The following is a 17134-nucleotide window of genomic DNA, read 5'->3' as shown; positions in this document are numbered from 1 at the left end:
TAATGGATTACTTTAAATATTGTGAGGAACCAATCTTCTTTCGTTGACTGCGTTACCCGTTGAACGGAGGAAATTCGTCACCCTGTCAGTTTCTCAGACGAGCAGAGTGGTTTAACTTCTTCTTGTGAGTTGAGTTACAGGCATGAGTTGAAATCTCCCAGCCAGGAAGGTACCAAAGACGAAAAAATCAAAGAGAGAGAGAGGAAATTTCACTCTCATCCATGGGCCTGTGAGTATGTGCGTTTGTGTGGATGATTGCAAGTGCTAGAGGAGCTTCGATGTTTTGCATCTAGATTGGGAATGAGATCCGTGGCAATCAGGCTTGAAACGGTTCCAGTGCCCTCAGGAGGGGGCGCGCCCCCTGGTTGCGGTGGTGGTTTTTTATATTCCATTTCATACCGTGTGGAGTAAGAACAAAAATCAACAACAACGTCACGACAAGCATTGCGCAATTGGTGGCTTTGTAATTCACAACCAGGCATGACCGAAAAAGGTTTACATGTAGCTGATGAATGGAAAGTAGGGCCACAGGTTCGTCTCGTGAACTCTGAGCTCTTGCGCGTTCTAGCTCTTGAGTAAACACTCGCGTTTTGTCTGCACGTTTTAAGAAATTGATTTCTGGCTCTGAATAGTGGCCTTATCCAGTATCAGATTTCCACAATTAAGATTTTATTACGGGAAAAAAATGTTCCACTCATTGATCAATCACACCTGTTAGATAAAATAGTATGAACAAATTTACAGTGCAAAGGTTTGTGCTAATTACTACTTTCAAAGTGTATTCCCTCCATGAAAACAAGCCTTTCGGTTTATGGGGTGAACCTAGGGTTCTCAAATCTTTTTATTCCTTAAGCATTTTTCCTCAATGTTTTCTTTTACTCCTCTACTATACACGAGACCCTAAATAAAGCATCACTTTTATTACAATTGCAATTATAGTGGTTTGAATTATGAACAACTGTAATTACTTCAATTTAATCTTTTCTTATCTTGCATCAGTCACAAGTCATTACCGACTGTTTTGTGAACGCCATTTTAAAGCATATTTATCATTTTATTATTTGAAACTTGCTGTTTTGTTATATTTTCATTGTATGGATTGCTTTAATTGGAGCCATAACCATCTTCATTTTTCATTTTTTTTTATTTCATGACGCCTTGCCGATTATACGTATGTAGTTAGATAGAAAGGGTTTTCCAAATTACTTCATAGATCAGAAACTGCCTTGTCATACATCTTCATAATTATTTCAGCAGCAGTGTATGGCAAAAATACAAACAGAAAAATGAATAGAGTCTCAACGTTTGACATTGAAAGGCGATCAAATTGTAAAAGCAATGTAATGGTGTGCACTCAATGCTTGTCGTTTGCACGAAATGTAATTTGAAATTGAAATGTATGAAATGCAATTAGTACAAGTGAGATTTTTCCAAGATCAAACACTAGAACTACCTTACATGGCAAAAATTGAAGTTACTCTAACACTAAGTTACAGGTCTGGCCTGGCGTGAGTTTTCGGAACTATTCAAAGCAAGCATTTTGTTCTTTCTTCATTCAGGTCCTCAAGTATTATCGAGAACTACTTGGGAATCATTCTTAAATTTTAGAGCACGTGGCTTCTTTTGTTTGTTCAATAGGCTTCAACGTTTTCCACAGAAATTTGCTGACGCAATCTGAATTTGCTTAGTTGTTTACTCGAAGATCTCAACTGAGAACAAAAGGGTACAAAAAATGGTCACGTTTGTCACAGAATGAGGAGATACGTACATAGCTTGCCTATATTTGCTTGTGTTTTTCTACATTGGCCAAGAAAGAAAGTGCTTTTGACTCATTTATTAATTTGGCCCAAAACTGCACATCAAATGCTAGCAATTTGATCCTCAGGCCAATAGCTTGGAAGGAAGCAATGGCATTTCAAGAATAGGAGAATGGAGTGAGTATGGACCCATGCACAACCCCATTTATGGTATTTGAACTCACGTGCGTTCAAATGTGTATTATTGTGAAGCAAAAAAAACATCAGTAATTCGACAAAATGTGGAGACATCTTACAGGCAATAGTGTATGTAATTCATCATGGCTTCAAATCATTCATTTGTAGTATACATCCAAATATCCCATGGGATACTTCATCACTAACATGCGTTATATATAAAACTCGATGGTTGGCAAGCCCCCAATGTAAAGGTGGTTGTACCCGTTATTGTGGTACTCGTCAATGTTGTTGTCGTCAAGGTTGTTGTAAAGAGAAATTGGAAAAACCGACCCTCTCGACTTGCAGTAGTGATAGATGGTTGAATCTGTAGGATAAATCAGATTGTAAGTCGACAATGAGGACGCCTTTATTCTACTTCTTATTTTCTACCCACCTCAGGGATTGTCGCCTCTTGAGCACCTTTTTGTTGTACGGATTGACTAGGCTGGACTTGGCTTTCTGCAGGGTGCTGTCCTCGAATGGGCGCGTCCAAAATTCGAAAACCCCGCTTTTTTCTTCGTGCACAAATAGCGGTAAAAGTGGCAGCTGTTGTGAAACAAGCCGTTGAGGTCGAAACAAATGAGGTCGCAGTCACGGTGGAGGTTGTCTTTAAGGGATAAATCAAAAGCTGCTAAGTATCCCAATCGCGAAATTGGTGACAATAAAAGCTCTATGACAGGGTTCTTTGATTGAGAGGGCTAAATGTTTGGTTTGAAATTAGTTCATGTGAGCGGCCTTTTTCATTTCGATCATGCTCTGGGACTTGTACAAATTTGAAAAGAAGTGTTATTATAAACGTATCAAATTCACAAAATATTCTACAAAGTTAAGATTAAGCTAGAAATATTTTCTTTTCTTTACAATTCAACTTATTCCAACATAAGGAATCTGAAGGGTTCTAGCTATTGGCTCAATTTGCCAAAATATGTTGCAAATGCGAGTGTTAAGAAAGTCATAATTTCGTTTGAATGTGCATGGTTCGGGTTAATTCTAACTCAGTCAAGGTCTGACAACTAAATGGTTAAATTGTCACAACATTGTTTCAACCGAAGTCACGATTTTATTGAAGCGTTAATAGACGAGGAAAATAAAGCCTTTACCCGAATGAGAAATCTTGGTTGTCGTTCCTGAAGAGAGGATTGTACTTGGGGATCGATGGCGGACACTTCCGATCGAAGGAAATGTTCCAAATTGAGACATTCCACGTTCAGCCAAAGAAACAAGACGTTAAAAGCAAATGCCCATTGAAGTCGGGTCTTGAAATAAAATGAGTCGATAGAAGATATTGAGAGACGGCCGTTGTTGTTGTTGTCTCGTGAACTTACCATGGTATAGATTTTAATCTTTCTTTGCCCAAAGCCAAATGTGGACTGACGGAGAATTTGACTGGAAATTGAAAGTTTCTTTTACATTCATCAAAAGTCAACTGTCCGTAAAAGAGTCTGACAAGACGTTCCCATTCACACTGATCATTTGACCGTTGTGTCATGTTTATTCATGATTTTGTCATTTCACCTGAATGCCAAGTTTATGAAGCGTTGATATTTGGAATATGAAGCTTATTGGATGACGCAAACAGAGAGTGTGGAGAAACCTCGACATTAACTTTTTGGGAGATTAGAGTCTATTCAACAAGCGCAGAGTTTGCAGACGAAATTGACATATAATTGTTTGATTCAACTACAAAACAAGCTCATTTGCGTGGTGACCTTGTCCAATGATCATTGGAAATACTCTTGGTAAGATTCTCCTCCACCAATTTGAAATCTCCCTTTCATGTGACGGATATTAATGAGAACGCAACTCTTTGCTCACTTATCCACCACTACAGGGAGAACCCGCAACAAGTCTACAATTTTCTCATCATATCAAAACAAGATTGAAAAAGTGGTTTGTCGCAATTATTAGGGCCGGCAAAAAAAGAAAGATGAAATCGTCTTCTTCATAGGAACCGTAAAATTGCATGATCATGTATAAACCATTTGAATAATGATTTTGAAATGTTGAATATCAAAATTACAAAAAATAAGATTAGTGCTAACATATTTCTCTGACATCAAATTTCTTATAGCAAGAAACTGCTTAGCCCTACTTATCAAGTTGTCTCTTTTTCTGCATTAATGCTACTTTTACCCAAAGTTAATACTTTAAGCTTGATATCCTTAGGATTTAAGATTTAACCACAAGATGAAAGTTTTTGCAACTTTTCATGTTGTGCATAAATTAGATAATAGAGGGCGACCAAATTTTTGGGAAAAATGCATTTCCTTTCAAGTATTATGTTTGATTTGAATTCGAAAAAATGTATGAAAAGTTAAAGAGCTGCTTTCAAAATTAACGCCGGCATTGTTTGTTGGTAATCAAGCATGCATCACATTCAATGAGTAATTGAAAGTATTCTGGCTCAAAAGGCATTTGTATTTTAACCTCTATTCTTTCAAGAGTACAATGAGATAATGTTGATTAAGAAGGGATGAGATAAACAAAACCAAAAGTCCAAAATAACACTTCAAAACCAACCAGCCTAACCGTTAGCACATTTGCATGCATCTGTTGGCTTTATGTGACAATATTGAATATTTTGATCAAATACAAACCAAAAATTTTAGCCTAGGGCTCTTTAATTGTGATGGATCAATTGTTTCAATGTAGATTGTTCAATATTATTCTTGAAAAAACTACAACTTAACCATGTCATTATTTCAAGGGCTTCTGATATATCCGGGCCGCCCTGTATAATTACGGAAAGAGGAAAATGTCATTTTAAAGTCTTTTGCTGTGGGGAGACCCTTGCGAGCGATTATACTTCCAATATAACACACATAGGCGTCCGGATTGGGCTCTATAAAAAGGAGAAAACCCCCTAAGAATTAAGTCAGCCAAACATTTTTCCTCAGTCGGACTCAAACTGTCATCATGGAAAGTGAAACTTTGACCATTGATATGAGATCGGATACGGTGACCAAACCATGTCCAGCCATGAGAAAGGTCATGTCTGAGGCTCTCGTGGGAGATGCTGTTCTTGGAGACGATCTGACCACATTGGAATTGGAGGCCAAATGTGCAGGGATGTTGGGCAAAGAAGCGGGGCTCTTTGTTCCTTCGGGTAAGGACCTCCTAGTTGAACAAGATCGATGCGATCACTAAATTATTTGACTTTCAATAAAGAAAGGCACTTCAAGTCAAAAAAGTTGGTCATGATTGACACAAATTCGATCGATGATAAAATACGTCACAACGAAATTATACCTATGTAGTTCTTAAAGTTATTTGTTTTATATTCAATTTCACATTCAAATGACGAAGCAGATCTGCAATTTAATCGTTAACAAGTATTTCAAGAAATAGGGACTGCGAATGAGCTTTCAGCCAAATCGGCTTGCTTATGGTCATAGCAATTCTGAGCCACTTTTCGAATTAAAGTAATAAAATAACNCCTAAACTGGTTCACAAGTAATTTGGCGCGAGCAAGCTTTGATCGGCCCTAGCGGATGTTTGGGCAACACATGTCGCGGGAAAGTTCAAAATATCGTTGGTCCGTTTCAGTCATCTTTATATCATTTACTTGTAAAGTGGATCGTTTCAAAGTCATTTTGTCAAAAGCTTCAGTAGCTGATCAAGGGGAGGCCGAAAATTCGAATTTCATGTTTTGTTTACTGCATATCCCTAAGCCTTGATATGGGTTTAATTTGAGCAAGTTCATATCTTTAACCAGATCTTGTGGTCGTATGAAGTGCTTATTTGGAATGAGATGATCGGTTTAGCAGATACGAAATTTTGGCTTCCATTCGCAGTCCACCTCTCTAGAAGTCCGTGCCTGTAATTGTCAAATTAGGAGCTATGAGGAGGATTAGGAGTCAATTCTCAATACGCTTCAAATAATATCTTACCTTCCAAATCAAAGCTATCAAACATGATGTCTTGTTGGATTGTGAGCTATCGGTTATGAAACACTCTCTCCAATTCATTTTAGGCACGTTGGGCAACTTTTTGAGCGTCATGGCTCATTGTTGGGGCAGAGGTCTCGAAATCATGGTCGGTGACAAATCCCACATCTACATTTACGAACAAGGAAATGTTGCCCAGGTACTGTATCCCCAATGTGTTTGTTTAACTTGTTAAGCAAGAGAACTTCGGATGTGTTGCGTTGTTAAAAACTTTTGTGTACCTTCAAGCCTGGAAAGAGGCACCTTAGAAGTGATTCAAATCGACTGGAGGCAACTAATTTGACTCTCGTTCACAGTTTGGTGGCGTCCATTCGCGCACTTTGACTAACTTGCCCGATGGAACCTTTTCAACGGGGGAACTGAGGGCCAAAATTCGACCCGATGACCAACTCGAGCCTCAGACAGCTCTGATTTGCATCGAGAATACCCACAATAAGTGTGGTGGAAAGGTCCTCCCATTGACCTGGATTCGGGAGGTGAGAGGGGTGCTTCTTGCTTCTTTTGGGATGATAAGGTTCATGGCCATCTGTTGCGCAGGTTGGTCAAATATGCAAGGATGCAGGATTGCCTTTGCACTGCGACGGAGCGCGATTGTTCAACGCCTCAATTGTTATGGGCATACCTGTCAAGGACTTGGTGAAGGATTGCGACTCCGTGTCACTCTGCCTCAGTAAGGGCCTGGGTGCTCCCATTGGATCCGTCATCGTTGGCTCCGAGGATTTTATCAAACGGTAAATTGGAGGATATTTCCACCCAATTGTCCCTTGAACGCAATAAGGAATCTGCGGTTGCCACGCAACCTCTTTCATTTTGAGAGGCTGATTACTCCTTAGAGTTCCATAGGGGCCCGTATTTCCAACGTCATATGGCCCAAACGTAATGAGGAAGAGGTACGGTAGATTGCGTAACATGCCATGAACAAATGAAACTTTCAAGAAACCCGTTAAAGAAGACAGTGCTTCATTATTTTGACTAGCCTGGATGGAGACGGCCACAAAGCTCTAAACAGTAGCTCTCCCATTTCCACATTGTTCATTGTTCATGCTTGTCGTATTTGCCAAAAGCTCAAGCTTTTCCTGAAAGTGCAACTAGAATCCCAATACTTGACACACAAAAAGAGCAATCATAAAAAACTTGCTTTTTGTCACTTCACCCTGAGAAAAAGCGGAGATAAAGCCCCCAGAGTAAATTTGTTTGATCTAGAAACCTGCATGGTTCAAAGCATTTATTTAAGGGTTCAAGCTAGGGGACAATTACTAGGTTTCTTTATTTCAAAGACTTTGAAATAATGAAATTTCTTGAAAATTTTGCAAATTTTGGTTTATTTTGTCATTTTAAGTGTCTTTTTGCATTAAAATAGGCTTTTGTCTTCGCGTTAGAATTTTTTTTTGGGGGGGGGGCAAAAAAGTTACTTCGTTCTTTTAAAAGCAGATTTTAGAAATTTGTCCCGCAAATTGATTATTTTTTTCTAAGCCCTGCTAATCATAGATAAGATATTTGTATATAATCAGCCAAAGATCAACTCAAACGCATTAAAATTTAATAAAGAGTAATCGGCCTTATATTTTTTGAGTCCTTTGAATTGCCGAACGTAGACAATATTTTGTGTATTGTAAGAAGCCTATTGTCCCATTTAGATGACAAATGAACATGCATTTACTCTTTACAATTTATGTTTTGTACACATTTTGACTTCACTTTCAATACTGAGTGTCTTTGTGCGATCTAGAGAGTTTCCATTTCATTCTCTAAAAAGTAAATACTTGTAAATGATCTCTGTCGCTGATTTTAATGTTTCATTGAGGTTCCAGTGCCCACCGATTGCGAAAGGCCGTTGGAGGAGGGATGAGACAAAGTGGGATTATTGCATCTGCGGGCATTTATGCATTGGATCACAACATTGACCGCCTCCGCATTGATCATCAACGGGCCAGAGCCATAGGAGCCAGTGAGGGTTCAACGCTCTGACTTTTAAAGCCAAGGAGTTAATCTTGGTTCGAGAAAAGATTGAACACATGTAGTATGGCACACGCTTTTCTCAATCGAAGATTCATTCCTTAGCTTGAAATAATGCCAAATCTGTGTAAGGATGCACACCAAGGAACACGTTTCTTTCTTTCAGTTTTTAACAAATATGGAAAGGGCCGATATGAGGTTCACGAGGATGGTGCCAATTCCAATCTTCTGTTTGTTTCCATCAAGAAGAACGTTTATTCTTCCTCTGAGTTTCAACAACGTTTGGCATTGGTATGTTATTTGGTTTTGATCTTGGCCATACGTAGATCTCTAGATCTATTCGAAAAATTGCGCCTTAGTTTTTAAGCGCGATCCGATGTGGCCTTCTTTTGCGATCACGGTGGTTATAACTCCTGGTTAAGTGTTTGCTCAAGTGGTGAAGCGGATGAATAGCAGCTATAATTGTCTGTTTCAGTGACATGACAAGAATTGATTTTTTTTTTCATTTTCATCAAGATTTCTTTAAAAGCTAAAAAAGGTAAGATTGCCACCTAAAACTGACAAAGGATGATAAATTGGCTTTAATCTTTAGTTAAGCATTAAAACTACTTTGTTCTTGCATGCTTTCAAAATATCTTAACGACACATGTGACAATTTGATTTTCATTTTTTTTTCACTTTTAGCAATAACTAATTTCTACGCACTAGAGTCTTTATTGAACGTTGATAGCATTTTGTCAAAGTTCAAGTTGAAGGATTAATATTGCGATTGACAAGTATGGCATCTCAATTGTGTAATATTGGCATTAAGTACGTTTTAAGCGATATTGCAAACTATTTTTAGGTTTTTAACCTACTTTAAAAAAGTAAAATAGTTTCATTTTCTTTATACGCATGGAAAAAGCAATTTATATTCCTTGGCAATTGCTTTTAGATATAACCGGAGCAATTTATTGTCCAAGTTGATGCAAATATTACTTTTGGAAGCGAAATATCTTGCCGTTTACTCAAAGGCTGTCAAGAAGATTTCAATTGAAAGCTCAACAATGATCACTCCCAACATCTTTCAATTTCGCTTTTGAAAATATTGTCTTGTTGCAGGCTTTAAGTGCATTAATATAATGATCTGAGGAATTTTCCAAGATAAAATTTCTAAAAAAATGTTCCTGTATATACAAACATACAAATGTTTTTTGTATTCAAAACAACAAAAACCGTAGCTAGAAGTCTTGGCATTTGCACAAGCACTTAATTAGGGCTGTGGGTGCTACGGGGGGGTAATAATGAATGATGTCCTTGCACCTTTTTGAACGGAAATATTTGCACCATTTTATGAAGCATTTCTGTGTTGTTGTGATGTTCAGTGCATCACTATGAATGGCTTGAATTAACTTAAAGGCAAATAAGCAAAGTCGAAAGCACTATCAGCATTAAATTAAATTCGTTAATTTACGTGTGCCCAATGATGATCTTTTTTGTCATTATAATTTTTTGGGCCGTTCATTATCTTAAATGAAATAACAGGGTTACCAATGTTTGAGACGAATAATATCGAAAGTTATGTATTTTGGAAAAATCAGTCAATCTAAATTTGGATACCACATTTTGCAAATCAAGTTGCTAAATTGAGCGTTCTTCTTTTCAAAACGTATAAAGTCATCCTAGATGTGAAATTTTATATGAAATAAGGATTTATGCGTTTCTCGATTTTGCCGTGTTTAGCAGTTATTGCAAAGTCTGTCAACACCACTCTTTACTTCGAAAACATAGGAATCTATTGCTACAATCGTAGTATAGCTATGTTTCTCCAATGCTATAATTTTATTACAATTTTAGGTAAAAGAACCGGAGAGAAAAGCTCTTGGTCACTCTACTTCGATTCTTGGAGTACCCTTCTCTCCAACCCACTTGCGTTTGTCGTTCCATCTGGATATCAAGGAACATATGATGGCCCGAATTGAGGATAAGATTAAGTACGTTCTCCAGGAATAAACCGCAACGCGTTTTATTTATTTGGATTACTCCTCTACTGGATCTTCATCTTGGTGATTGTTTTCGCCCTCTCGGATTCTTCGAAGCCCAAAAATATTTTTCAAAACATGTTGCCATAACTGAACAAAGCATGATTTCCCCATTCATTGTGTCCATCCCCAAAAAAATGAATGTAAAGAATAAACACATCTAGTAAAATATCCAATAGTAACTAGTGTGTGTATGTGATAGCAAACAACTTTACAGTATACTCGTTACACTACAACCTGATTCTTCATTCTAAAAAATTGAATCAAAATATTTCTGGACGCCGTCGTCGTTAAAAATGCCACGAACCTTTTGTGGCCAGATGGGTTTTGTTTCTTGATTTCCTTTGCACGGTCGAAAACCACCTCACCTTGAATTTGGAACACGTGGCATAAACATGCCTGAGAGAAATGGAATTAGTCAAACCATGATCAGGAGTACCAGAAATTGAATTTATAAAAATATGCTCTTTTTTTTTAGGCTGCGCCATAAAACCTCTGTCGTCAAGTTAATGATTCAACAGATAAAAAGCGAATGGTATTTGATCTCAAAAGCTCCTCGTATATACCTCTTTATGTTGAAAAAGAACCTACTATTTACCATTCACCTCTTAATGTTTTGCTTCACTTTCGTGCTCAAAGAGCCCGGAAACGTAACCGAATATGCTAAGGAAGAGGAGGGTGGTTTCATGTTACTAATGAACAAAAGGTTGTTTCTTTCTTTCTCTTCAAACGAAAGTGCAATGTTGGGTCAAACTCTATGCTCCTTTAAAGCCTGGACTTTAGCAGGACAAGCAATATTTTTTCTTATATGTCTACCTGTAAATAGCCGCTTAGCTATTGTCTTTTTATGATTGCCACTTACCCGCATTACTCAATGAAATATCAATCACCTTACCTATGCATACAAAAATATATCAATTACTTGTACAAACTGCCTCCAGTTTTTAAATGCATGTTCACAAACTATGTAGAGGATCTCGAAGAAGATCTTCTCTAAACAGAGAGCCTTCGTAGAGTGTTTATTTTCTATTTTTTTAGTTTGTGTTTTGTCCGGGCTTTTCTAACCGCTAAAATAAATGTAATCCCCAGTACTATTAAAGTGCAAGATTGCTTTGAAAAAGGGAAAATCCAAGCTAGAAATTGGATAGTGAAAACGTCCATTAGGTTAGAATTTTTGGCTCCGAAAATTGTCCATCTCTCCGTCATAATTATCTATCCACAGTATCTCAGATTTTGGTTGGTGAGCCATATATCTTAATCTAATATCTTAAATCTTTCAATACAACTTCAATCCAATTCCCAAGCTGCTTTGTAGTCCAATGGCACTTTGGAGTTAATCAAGAACTCGGAGATGAATGTTGATCATTTGTCATCCAATGGAGGCGGGACATTACTTTTTATATCATTTCACACTGCGTTAGCCCTGTAACAAGCAAGATGTGTGTGTGAAGTGATTCCAACTTGAGTAAACAATGGCAACTAGTACATTTGACCTCTTTTGAAGTGCAATCTTACTTAATCTACAATCAGTCAAACATTTCTCCTCAGTCGGCATTGAGTTGTCACCATGGAAAGTGAAACTTTGACCATTGATATGAGATCGGATACGGTGACCAAACCATGTCCAACCATGAGAAAGGTCATGTCTGAGGCTCTCGTGGGAGATGCAGTCTTTGGAGACGATCTGACCACCTTGGAATTGGAGGCCAAATGTGCACGGATGTTGGGCAAAGAAGCGGGACTCTTTGTTCCTTCGGGTAAGGATCTAATTGGGCACCATATTGGATTAAACGGTTAAATGATTAAGTATGATAAGATATTGATTAGCACTCTGTGTTTTTTTCATTAAACACGTGATGGTTCGTGGGGACGCACCTTTAATATTTCCTTAAACATGCCTTTACAGGGAGCCCATCTTTCAAATCTGTTCGCAGATAATCTTTACTTTGTGTTGCAAAAAACCGCATTTCTTAGACAAACAAATCGCACCACTCAAGATTACGGGCAACTACTTGGGGTGCTTGAATAATTATTTTCGTACCAGCTCTCTCTTTTCTAAGACCTGTTGACACAATATATACTTTTCAAATTTGAAAGATTGCAAAAAAAAAATGTAAAATGTCTCTTTCAGGGAGGTGGTGTAGCCCAGCAGTCAAGGAGGTAATAATCCTCTCTGTGCCGTGGGTTCAAACCCTGAAAAATAAACTATTTTCAATATATTTGTTTTGCGTTTGACAGTCGTTTGCAATATAATGTAATCTTGTTTTGAAATATGGTTTAAAGGACGTATTTTTTGCAAAAAAGTCACATTGCAACAATTTTAAAAAATCATTTGCAAGATGATTTTCAAGGTCAATAATCCCCAGATACTTCTTCAAATTGAACAGCCTTGTAGGATAAAAGAAAATAACATGTAAAGTTGACTTTTTACTATTCAGAACTTCTAACAACTTTTTGGATAGTAAAAAGCCAAGCTCGGCATATCTTGTTTCTGACACCATTATCTACATAGCAACATTATTCCAGCATTACGGGACTTGTTTTTTTTTGCTATGCTTGAAAGTTTTCCAATTCCTAAATTACTTTCAGGTACAATGGGCAACTTCTTGAGCGTTATGTCACATTGTTGGGGTCGAGGACTCGAAATTTTGGTCGGTGACAAATCCCACATCTATATTTATGAACAAGGAAACGTTGCTCAGGTATTGCATTAACCCAATAGGTACGCTATTATCAAAAGGTTTCATATTTTAATATGCTCATAGTTTGAAATTCTTAAATAAGAAGTTCCAAACTTAAGCAAAGACATAATTGATTGATTATTTCTCCAATAATTGTTTTTAGTACGTCTTTGAACGTCTTCAAAATGTCCCCAACTCTGCACACATTCTTAATCAATATTCCTGGAATGACTTATTTTCAACGGGATAATGAATCACGGAGCAAATTCTTTTCAGTTTGGTGGCGTCCATTCTCGAGCTTTAACCAACTTGCCAGATGGGACCTTTTCAACGGAGGAATTAAAGGCTAAAATCCGTCCCGACGACCCACATGAGCCTCAGACAGCTCTGATTTGCATTGAGAACACCCACAATAAATGTGGAGGGAAGGTCGTTCCATTGACCTGGATTCGGGATGTGAGAAGGGGTTTCTTCTGTCATTTGGGAGAATAAGGTTTATGGACATCTTCTGTGTAGGTTGGTCAAATATGCAGGGATGCGGGATTGCCTTTGCATTGTGATGGTGCTCGGCTATTCAATGCTTCAGTTGCTATGGGAATATCTGTCAAGGACTTGGTGAAAGATTGTGATTCGGTGTCAATATGCCTTAGTAAGGGCCTGGGAGCTCCCATTGGATCCGTCATAGTTGGCTCGGCTGCCTTTATCCAACGGTTAGTCTGAATTTAAGACATTTGTGCATGCATAAACACCAAAGCTAAAAGTAATAGCTTTTTAAGGAGTGTGAAGAGAAGCGATTTTTTTTGGGCAATTTACAAGATAAATGTAGTAGTAAGACAGTTGGAAGAGAAGAGGGTTAGGGTTTCATGTAAAACGTGACCATTTTTATGTATTTGCGACATGTTGCCTTAGTTCTACACATAATTGCTCAAGATAGATCCAGCTACCAGTTGCCAATTGTTTGATACTTTCATGAATACTTTTGCGACTGTTGAATCATGTTTAGTACAAATGACCTCCCACAAGATGATAGGTTGCGTAGTTCTAAGTTGCTTCTTTGCGGGCTAAAAAAAATTGCCTTTTCTTCGTGCACCAGTTAGATGTTTAGGTAAAACATAACCTGTTTTGTTTATTTTTGGATATTTATATTTCAGGGCCCACCGATTGCGAAAGGCCGTTGGAGGAGGAATGAGACAAAGTGGCATTATTGCCTCGGCCGGCATTTATGCATTGGATAAAAACATTGAGCGCCTCAGTCTCGACCATCAACGGGCCAGAAAGATCGGAGCTGGTAAAAATACTTACGGGATGATATCAATTTCTAATGGATTTATTGTGCTTTCTGTCTATAGTTTTCAATGAGTATGGAAAGGGTCGATTTGAGGTTCACGAAGATGGAGCCAATTCTAATCTGCTATTTATTACCATCAATAAGAACGTCTATTCTTCTTCAGAGCTCGAGGAACGGTTGAAATTGGTAAGTCTTTCATTTTGGATTTAATCGGGAGCATGAGAAGTTTTTGCATATTATGAGGACATAGGCTATCTCGATTTGTTGTAACTGTTAATGCTATCATATTTTTCTTGGCAACTATTATTTTGCGGTCGTTGATTTCAGCTTCAAGAGGCAATTGCAGAGTATGTTAGGCTTTCTTACTTTTTGGTCTAAATAATTTCATTCTAAAAAAAAGTTTATTTCAATCGATTTAGGTGACGTCAGAGGAGAGAAAGTCCCTTGGTCATGCCATATCTATTTTAGGAATACCCTTCACTCCAACCCAACTGCGTTTGTCGTTCCATCTAGATATCAAGGAAGAAATGATGATCCGGATTGAGGATAAAATTAAATACGTTCTTCAGGAATAAATTGCTTGACGTTTTTATTCATTTATTTTGACTGGTTTATGCACTGGATCACCATCTTGCAAAAAAGTATTTAGGCCTAATCAGTTTGATTTGATTTGCAACGAGAGAGAGAGAGAGAGAGCGAGATCTCCAAAGGTTAAAACCATGGAAGTGTAGGCTTGTCAAATGCCAGGACTTGAAAGAACAGAACAATGTTATTCAAATGAATTCCTCGAACCAACCAGGGGTAATGAATCAAAAGCAGAAACGCGTTACAAAAGCCGAACTTTGGACACCGCATTTCGGCGGTTGCAAATCACTAATCTCCGCTCAATGTCTTGGAGCTGTTGGGCCCACTCTTGCAGCCTCCAAGCGTCCAATGTTGGGTCACTCTGAAAGGGACATAATAATCAGCAAAGCCATTCACATATTGTCTATCCAACAAAATATAGATGCACGAGGACATTTGACGTAGTGATCATTCTTGACGTCAGAAAGTCATCAGTTAAGGACCGATATGGGTGCAGGTGTATAATGGGCTTTTTTTATTCCGGCTCTTTTTTGGGCTAAATGATATATTTGACAAATGTCGCACATTTTATGATCTGATTATTTTGTTTACTTAAAAGACTCGTTATCGATGTGTTTCCCAAAAAATCGCAAAGACACGGCGCATCAAATGGATCTTTCCAAAAATTTGGAAAAATTAAAGTGAATAAATCAGGAAATATTAGTCAATATGGCAGATCATATTTTTTTCCTTGGTTTAAGGACTTGTATGTTAAAATATTTAGCAACTTGAAGCCATTATACATTATTGCGAAGTGGCAAAAACAAACAATGCTTCCAAGAAAGCAGCCATCATATCAATTGCTAATATGACTTTGCCAAACTTTCATTTCTCCTCTGTGGAAATTATTTTTGGAAGCTTTCTATCTTAAGTCTTAATTATGATTAAATCATTTATTTCACGTTCGGATTATAAAGTGACAGTTTTGGCAAAGACCTTCTTTGTATATGTTGATGATGTATTCAAGGGGTATGTAGATGATCTGACAGAATTACAAAACTTGGCAAAATACGTCTTTTAAATAATAAATGAATGCCACTTATCATTTTGATACAAAATCAGTCATTACCCTATTTCAGAAACAAATGTACCTAATGCTTAGGATTGACAATGGCTCATCATAACAATTGAATCTTTCAAATTACAAGTTAACGTTGATAAAAAAATCACAATAGTTACAACTAGTAAAAAAATTGCCTGAAATGTAGGGCTAGACGAATAACTCTTTGTCCAGTTTTTCTTTTTAAGAAATCGATGAGGAAACTCAAGTCCCAATTTGTATCCAAGGAAAACATAAAATATGAATCGCTCAAAACCAACATCACGCAATGAATGACTTCAGGTGCTTTGGACAATAGCACAATAGCAAAATCTTGCAGAACTAGATGTATATTTCTATTAATAGCCAAAGATATTCGAAAGCATTCGACCTAACGACCTAGTTTATGTCAAACCAACATGTTTCAAAGCAACTCACCCTTTTGATACCGTTGACCATCATCCGTTTCATGGTGACCACACGTGGAATCAGTTGGTTCATGGAGTTGTGGCAAAAATCGTGCTGTTGTACGGGATCCGTCAGATCTCGGGTCATAACCAAATCTGCACCCATGAATCGCCGCGGTCTCAAAGGGATTGCATTGTCCGTAACCTCCACCGCTCCCGGAATCTCGCCATACTCCGACTCAAAGGGCTGTCCAAAGCAGCTCACTGATAGCTAATTGACGATATCGGTATTTTCAAACATATCTAACCGTTTCTTATAAAGAGTTCATTTCAAGGGAGAAATAAATTTTTAGCTTTTGAAAATAGCAATTGACATCTGAGTGATTTTTTCTCAATCATCTAAAATCAGGTATACCTAAATGTTTGGCAGATAGATTGTTGATCTAAAAATGATCCATATTTGTAAAATAATAAAAGTTATGATTATAGAGTTGAAAGTATCTTTAGATTGCTTTGAAGCTTGTCACAAGTATAGGTATCTGAAGGTTGTAAATAATTTCACTGATCATCATAATGAACCAAAGCGTTTAAGGAAAAGAGTGAGCCCCGCAAAGTATTACAAGATCAAAAAATGGCGTTTGATTCTGCGACAAAGAGACCAGACCCATACTACCCGGAATTCTGTTTTTGGTACTTACTGCGGACAATATAACAACAGAGGCGAAGGTATTGGTCATTCTTGGTTCGGAGATCCTTCAAGGCTCGGGTTTGTCTGAAGAATGAATTCCCCGGAAGGACGGACAATGCTTATGAAGGCCATGATTGCGTTGTTTATGCGGGGGGGTTGACCATTCCAGAAATATCCTGCCAACACATTCATATGCATGGAAGTATTCGTGGAGCAAAAGTTCGGCCTTTTGATCTCTAATTAGTAGGACTCATTGATGCTCTTGCCTATTGAGGGACATGCGTCAGAAGTGTGGATCCCTGGATGATGATCCCTTTATTATCAGAGGAATGGAAGGAAGGATGGGCGTGATGGACAATGATCGTGGAATGGTTCTGGACCATGGACTTTCCATGTCCTTGAGCAAGGTTGGAAAGACTGACAAGCCAGAGGAACCCTTGTGTTCTGATTGTCCTTTATGGGAAGGCAAAATGATATTTGGAATGATGGACGCAAGAGACTGGGAAA

General features: G+C 37.9%; 4 protein-coding genes across 5 annotated transcripts; 2 read left to right on the top strand and 2 right to left on the bottom strand.

Annotated features, from left to right (window-relative positions):
* Positions 1-68: 68 nt before the first annotated feature.
* Positions 69-10065, top strand: LOC131891393 (uncharacterized). The gene is made up of 8 exons (XM_059240940.1): positions 69-407; positions 4874-5082; positions 5950-6062; positions 6220-6399; positions 6461-6654; positions 7735-7871; positions 8046-8170; positions 9716-10065. Exons 1-8 carry the CDS (start codon positions 301-303, stop codon positions 9869-9871), a joined length of 1221 nt encoding a protein of 406 aa, XP_059096923.1. The 5' UTR covers positions 69-300; the 3' UTR covers positions 9872-10065.
* LOC131891398 (uncharacterized) lies at positions 2050-3901 on the bottom strand. 2 transcript variants are annotated; one of them, XM_059240947.1, is made up of 4 exons: positions 3302-3901; positions 3077-3232; positions 2371-2583; positions 2050-2301 (listed from the first exon to the last, which is right to left on the bottom strand). In XM_059240947.1, the coding sequence occupies exons 1-4, from the start codon at positions 3302-3304 to the stop codon at positions 2137-2139; spliced, it is 537 nt and encodes a 178-aa protein (XP_059096930.1). In that variant the 5' UTR covers positions 3305-3901; the 3' UTR covers positions 2050-2136. The 2 variants fall into 2 exon arrangements, with proteins under 2 accessions (XP_059096930.1, XP_059096929.1); XM_059240946.1 differs by having other exon boundaries at positions 3077-3901.
* A 1272-nt stretch (positions 10066-11337) lies between the features above and the next one.
* Positions 11338-14469, top strand: LOC131891394 (uncharacterized). The gene is made up of 7 exons (XM_059240941.1): positions 11338-11657; positions 12490-12602; positions 12858-13037; positions 13098-13291; positions 13733-13869; positions 13931-14055; positions 14289-14469. The coding sequence occupies exons 1-7, from the start codon at positions 11468-11470 to the stop codon at positions 14442-14444; spliced, it is 1095 nt and encodes a 364-aa protein (XP_059096924.1). The 5' UTR covers positions 11338-11467; the 3' UTR covers positions 14445-14469.
* On the bottom strand, positions 14041-17130 carry LOC131891399 (uncharacterized). Its single transcript, XM_059240948.1, has 3 exons — positions 16638-17130; positions 15971-16210; positions 14041-14815 (listed from the first exon to the last, which is right to left on the bottom strand). Exons 1-3 carry the CDS (start codon positions 16674-16676, stop codon positions 14696-14698), a joined length of 399 nt encoding a protein of 132 aa, XP_059096931.1. The 5' UTR covers positions 16677-17130; the 3' UTR covers positions 14041-14695.
* Positions 17131-17134: the final 4 nt, after the last annotated feature.

The sequence above is a fragment of the Tigriopus californicus genome, chromosome 12 (genome assembly GCF_007210705.1).
Source record: "Tigriopus californicus strain San Diego chromosome 12, Tcal_SD_v2.1, whole genome shotgun sequence".
Lineage (NCBI taxonomy): Eukaryota > Metazoa > Arthropoda > Copepoda > Harpacticoida > Harpacticidae > Tigriopus > Tigriopus californicus.
Note: the sequence above shows the minus strand (reverse complement) of the source record. Positions and strands in the feature narration are given on the sequence as shown.

Bases quoted from the DNA above. Each gene is read 5' to 3' on its own strand.
- LOC131891399 (XM_059240948.1), bottom strand. From the start codon at position 16,676: ATGACCAATACCTTCGCCTCTGTTGTTATATTGTCCGCA. The intron at 16,211-16,637 runs GTAAGTACCAAA...ATCGTCAATTAG, and splicing joins CTGTTGTTATATTGTCCGCA to CTATCAGTGAGCTGCTTTGG. The intron at 14,816-15,970 runs GTGAGTTGCTTT...TGTCCCTTTCAG, and splicing joins TGGTCAACGGTATCAAAAGG to AGTGACCCAACATTGGACGC.
- LOC131891398 (XM_059240946.1), bottom strand. From the start codon at position 3,304: ATGGTAAGTTCACGAGACAACAACAACAACGGCCGTCTCTCAATATCT. The intron at 2,584-3,076 runs GTAAAGGCTTTA...TATCCCTTAAAG, and splicing joins AACCAAGATTTCTCATTCGG to ACAACCTCCACCGTGACTGC. The intron at 2,302-2,370 runs GTGGGTAGAAAA...TTTATCCTACAG, and splicing joins AAGAGGCGACAATCCCTGAG to ATTCAACCATCTATCACTAC.
- LOC131891394 (XM_059240941.1), top strand. From the start codon at position 11,468: ATGGAAAGTGAAACTTTGACCATTGATATGAGATCGGATACGGTGACC. The intron at 13,038-13,097 runs GTGAGAAGGGGT...TCTTCTGTGTAG, and splicing joins CATTGACCTGGATTCGGGAT to GTTGGTCAAATATGCAGGGA. The intron at 14,056-14,288 runs GTAAGTCTTTCA...CAATCGATTTAG, and splicing joins TCGAGGAACGGTTGAAATTG to GTGACGTCAGAGGAGAGAAA.
- LOC131891393 (XM_059240940.1), top strand. From the start codon at position 301: ATGAGATCCGTGGCAATCAGGCTTGAAACGGTTCCAGTGCCCTCAGGA. The intron at 408-4,873 runs GTAAGAACAAAA...ATTTTTCCTCAG, and splicing joins TCCATTTCATACCGTGTGGA to TCGGACTCAAACTGTCATCA. The intron at 8,171-9,715 runs GTATGTTATTTG...TTACAATTTTAG, and splicing joins TTCAACAACGTTTGGCATTG to GTAAAAGAACCGGAGAGAAA.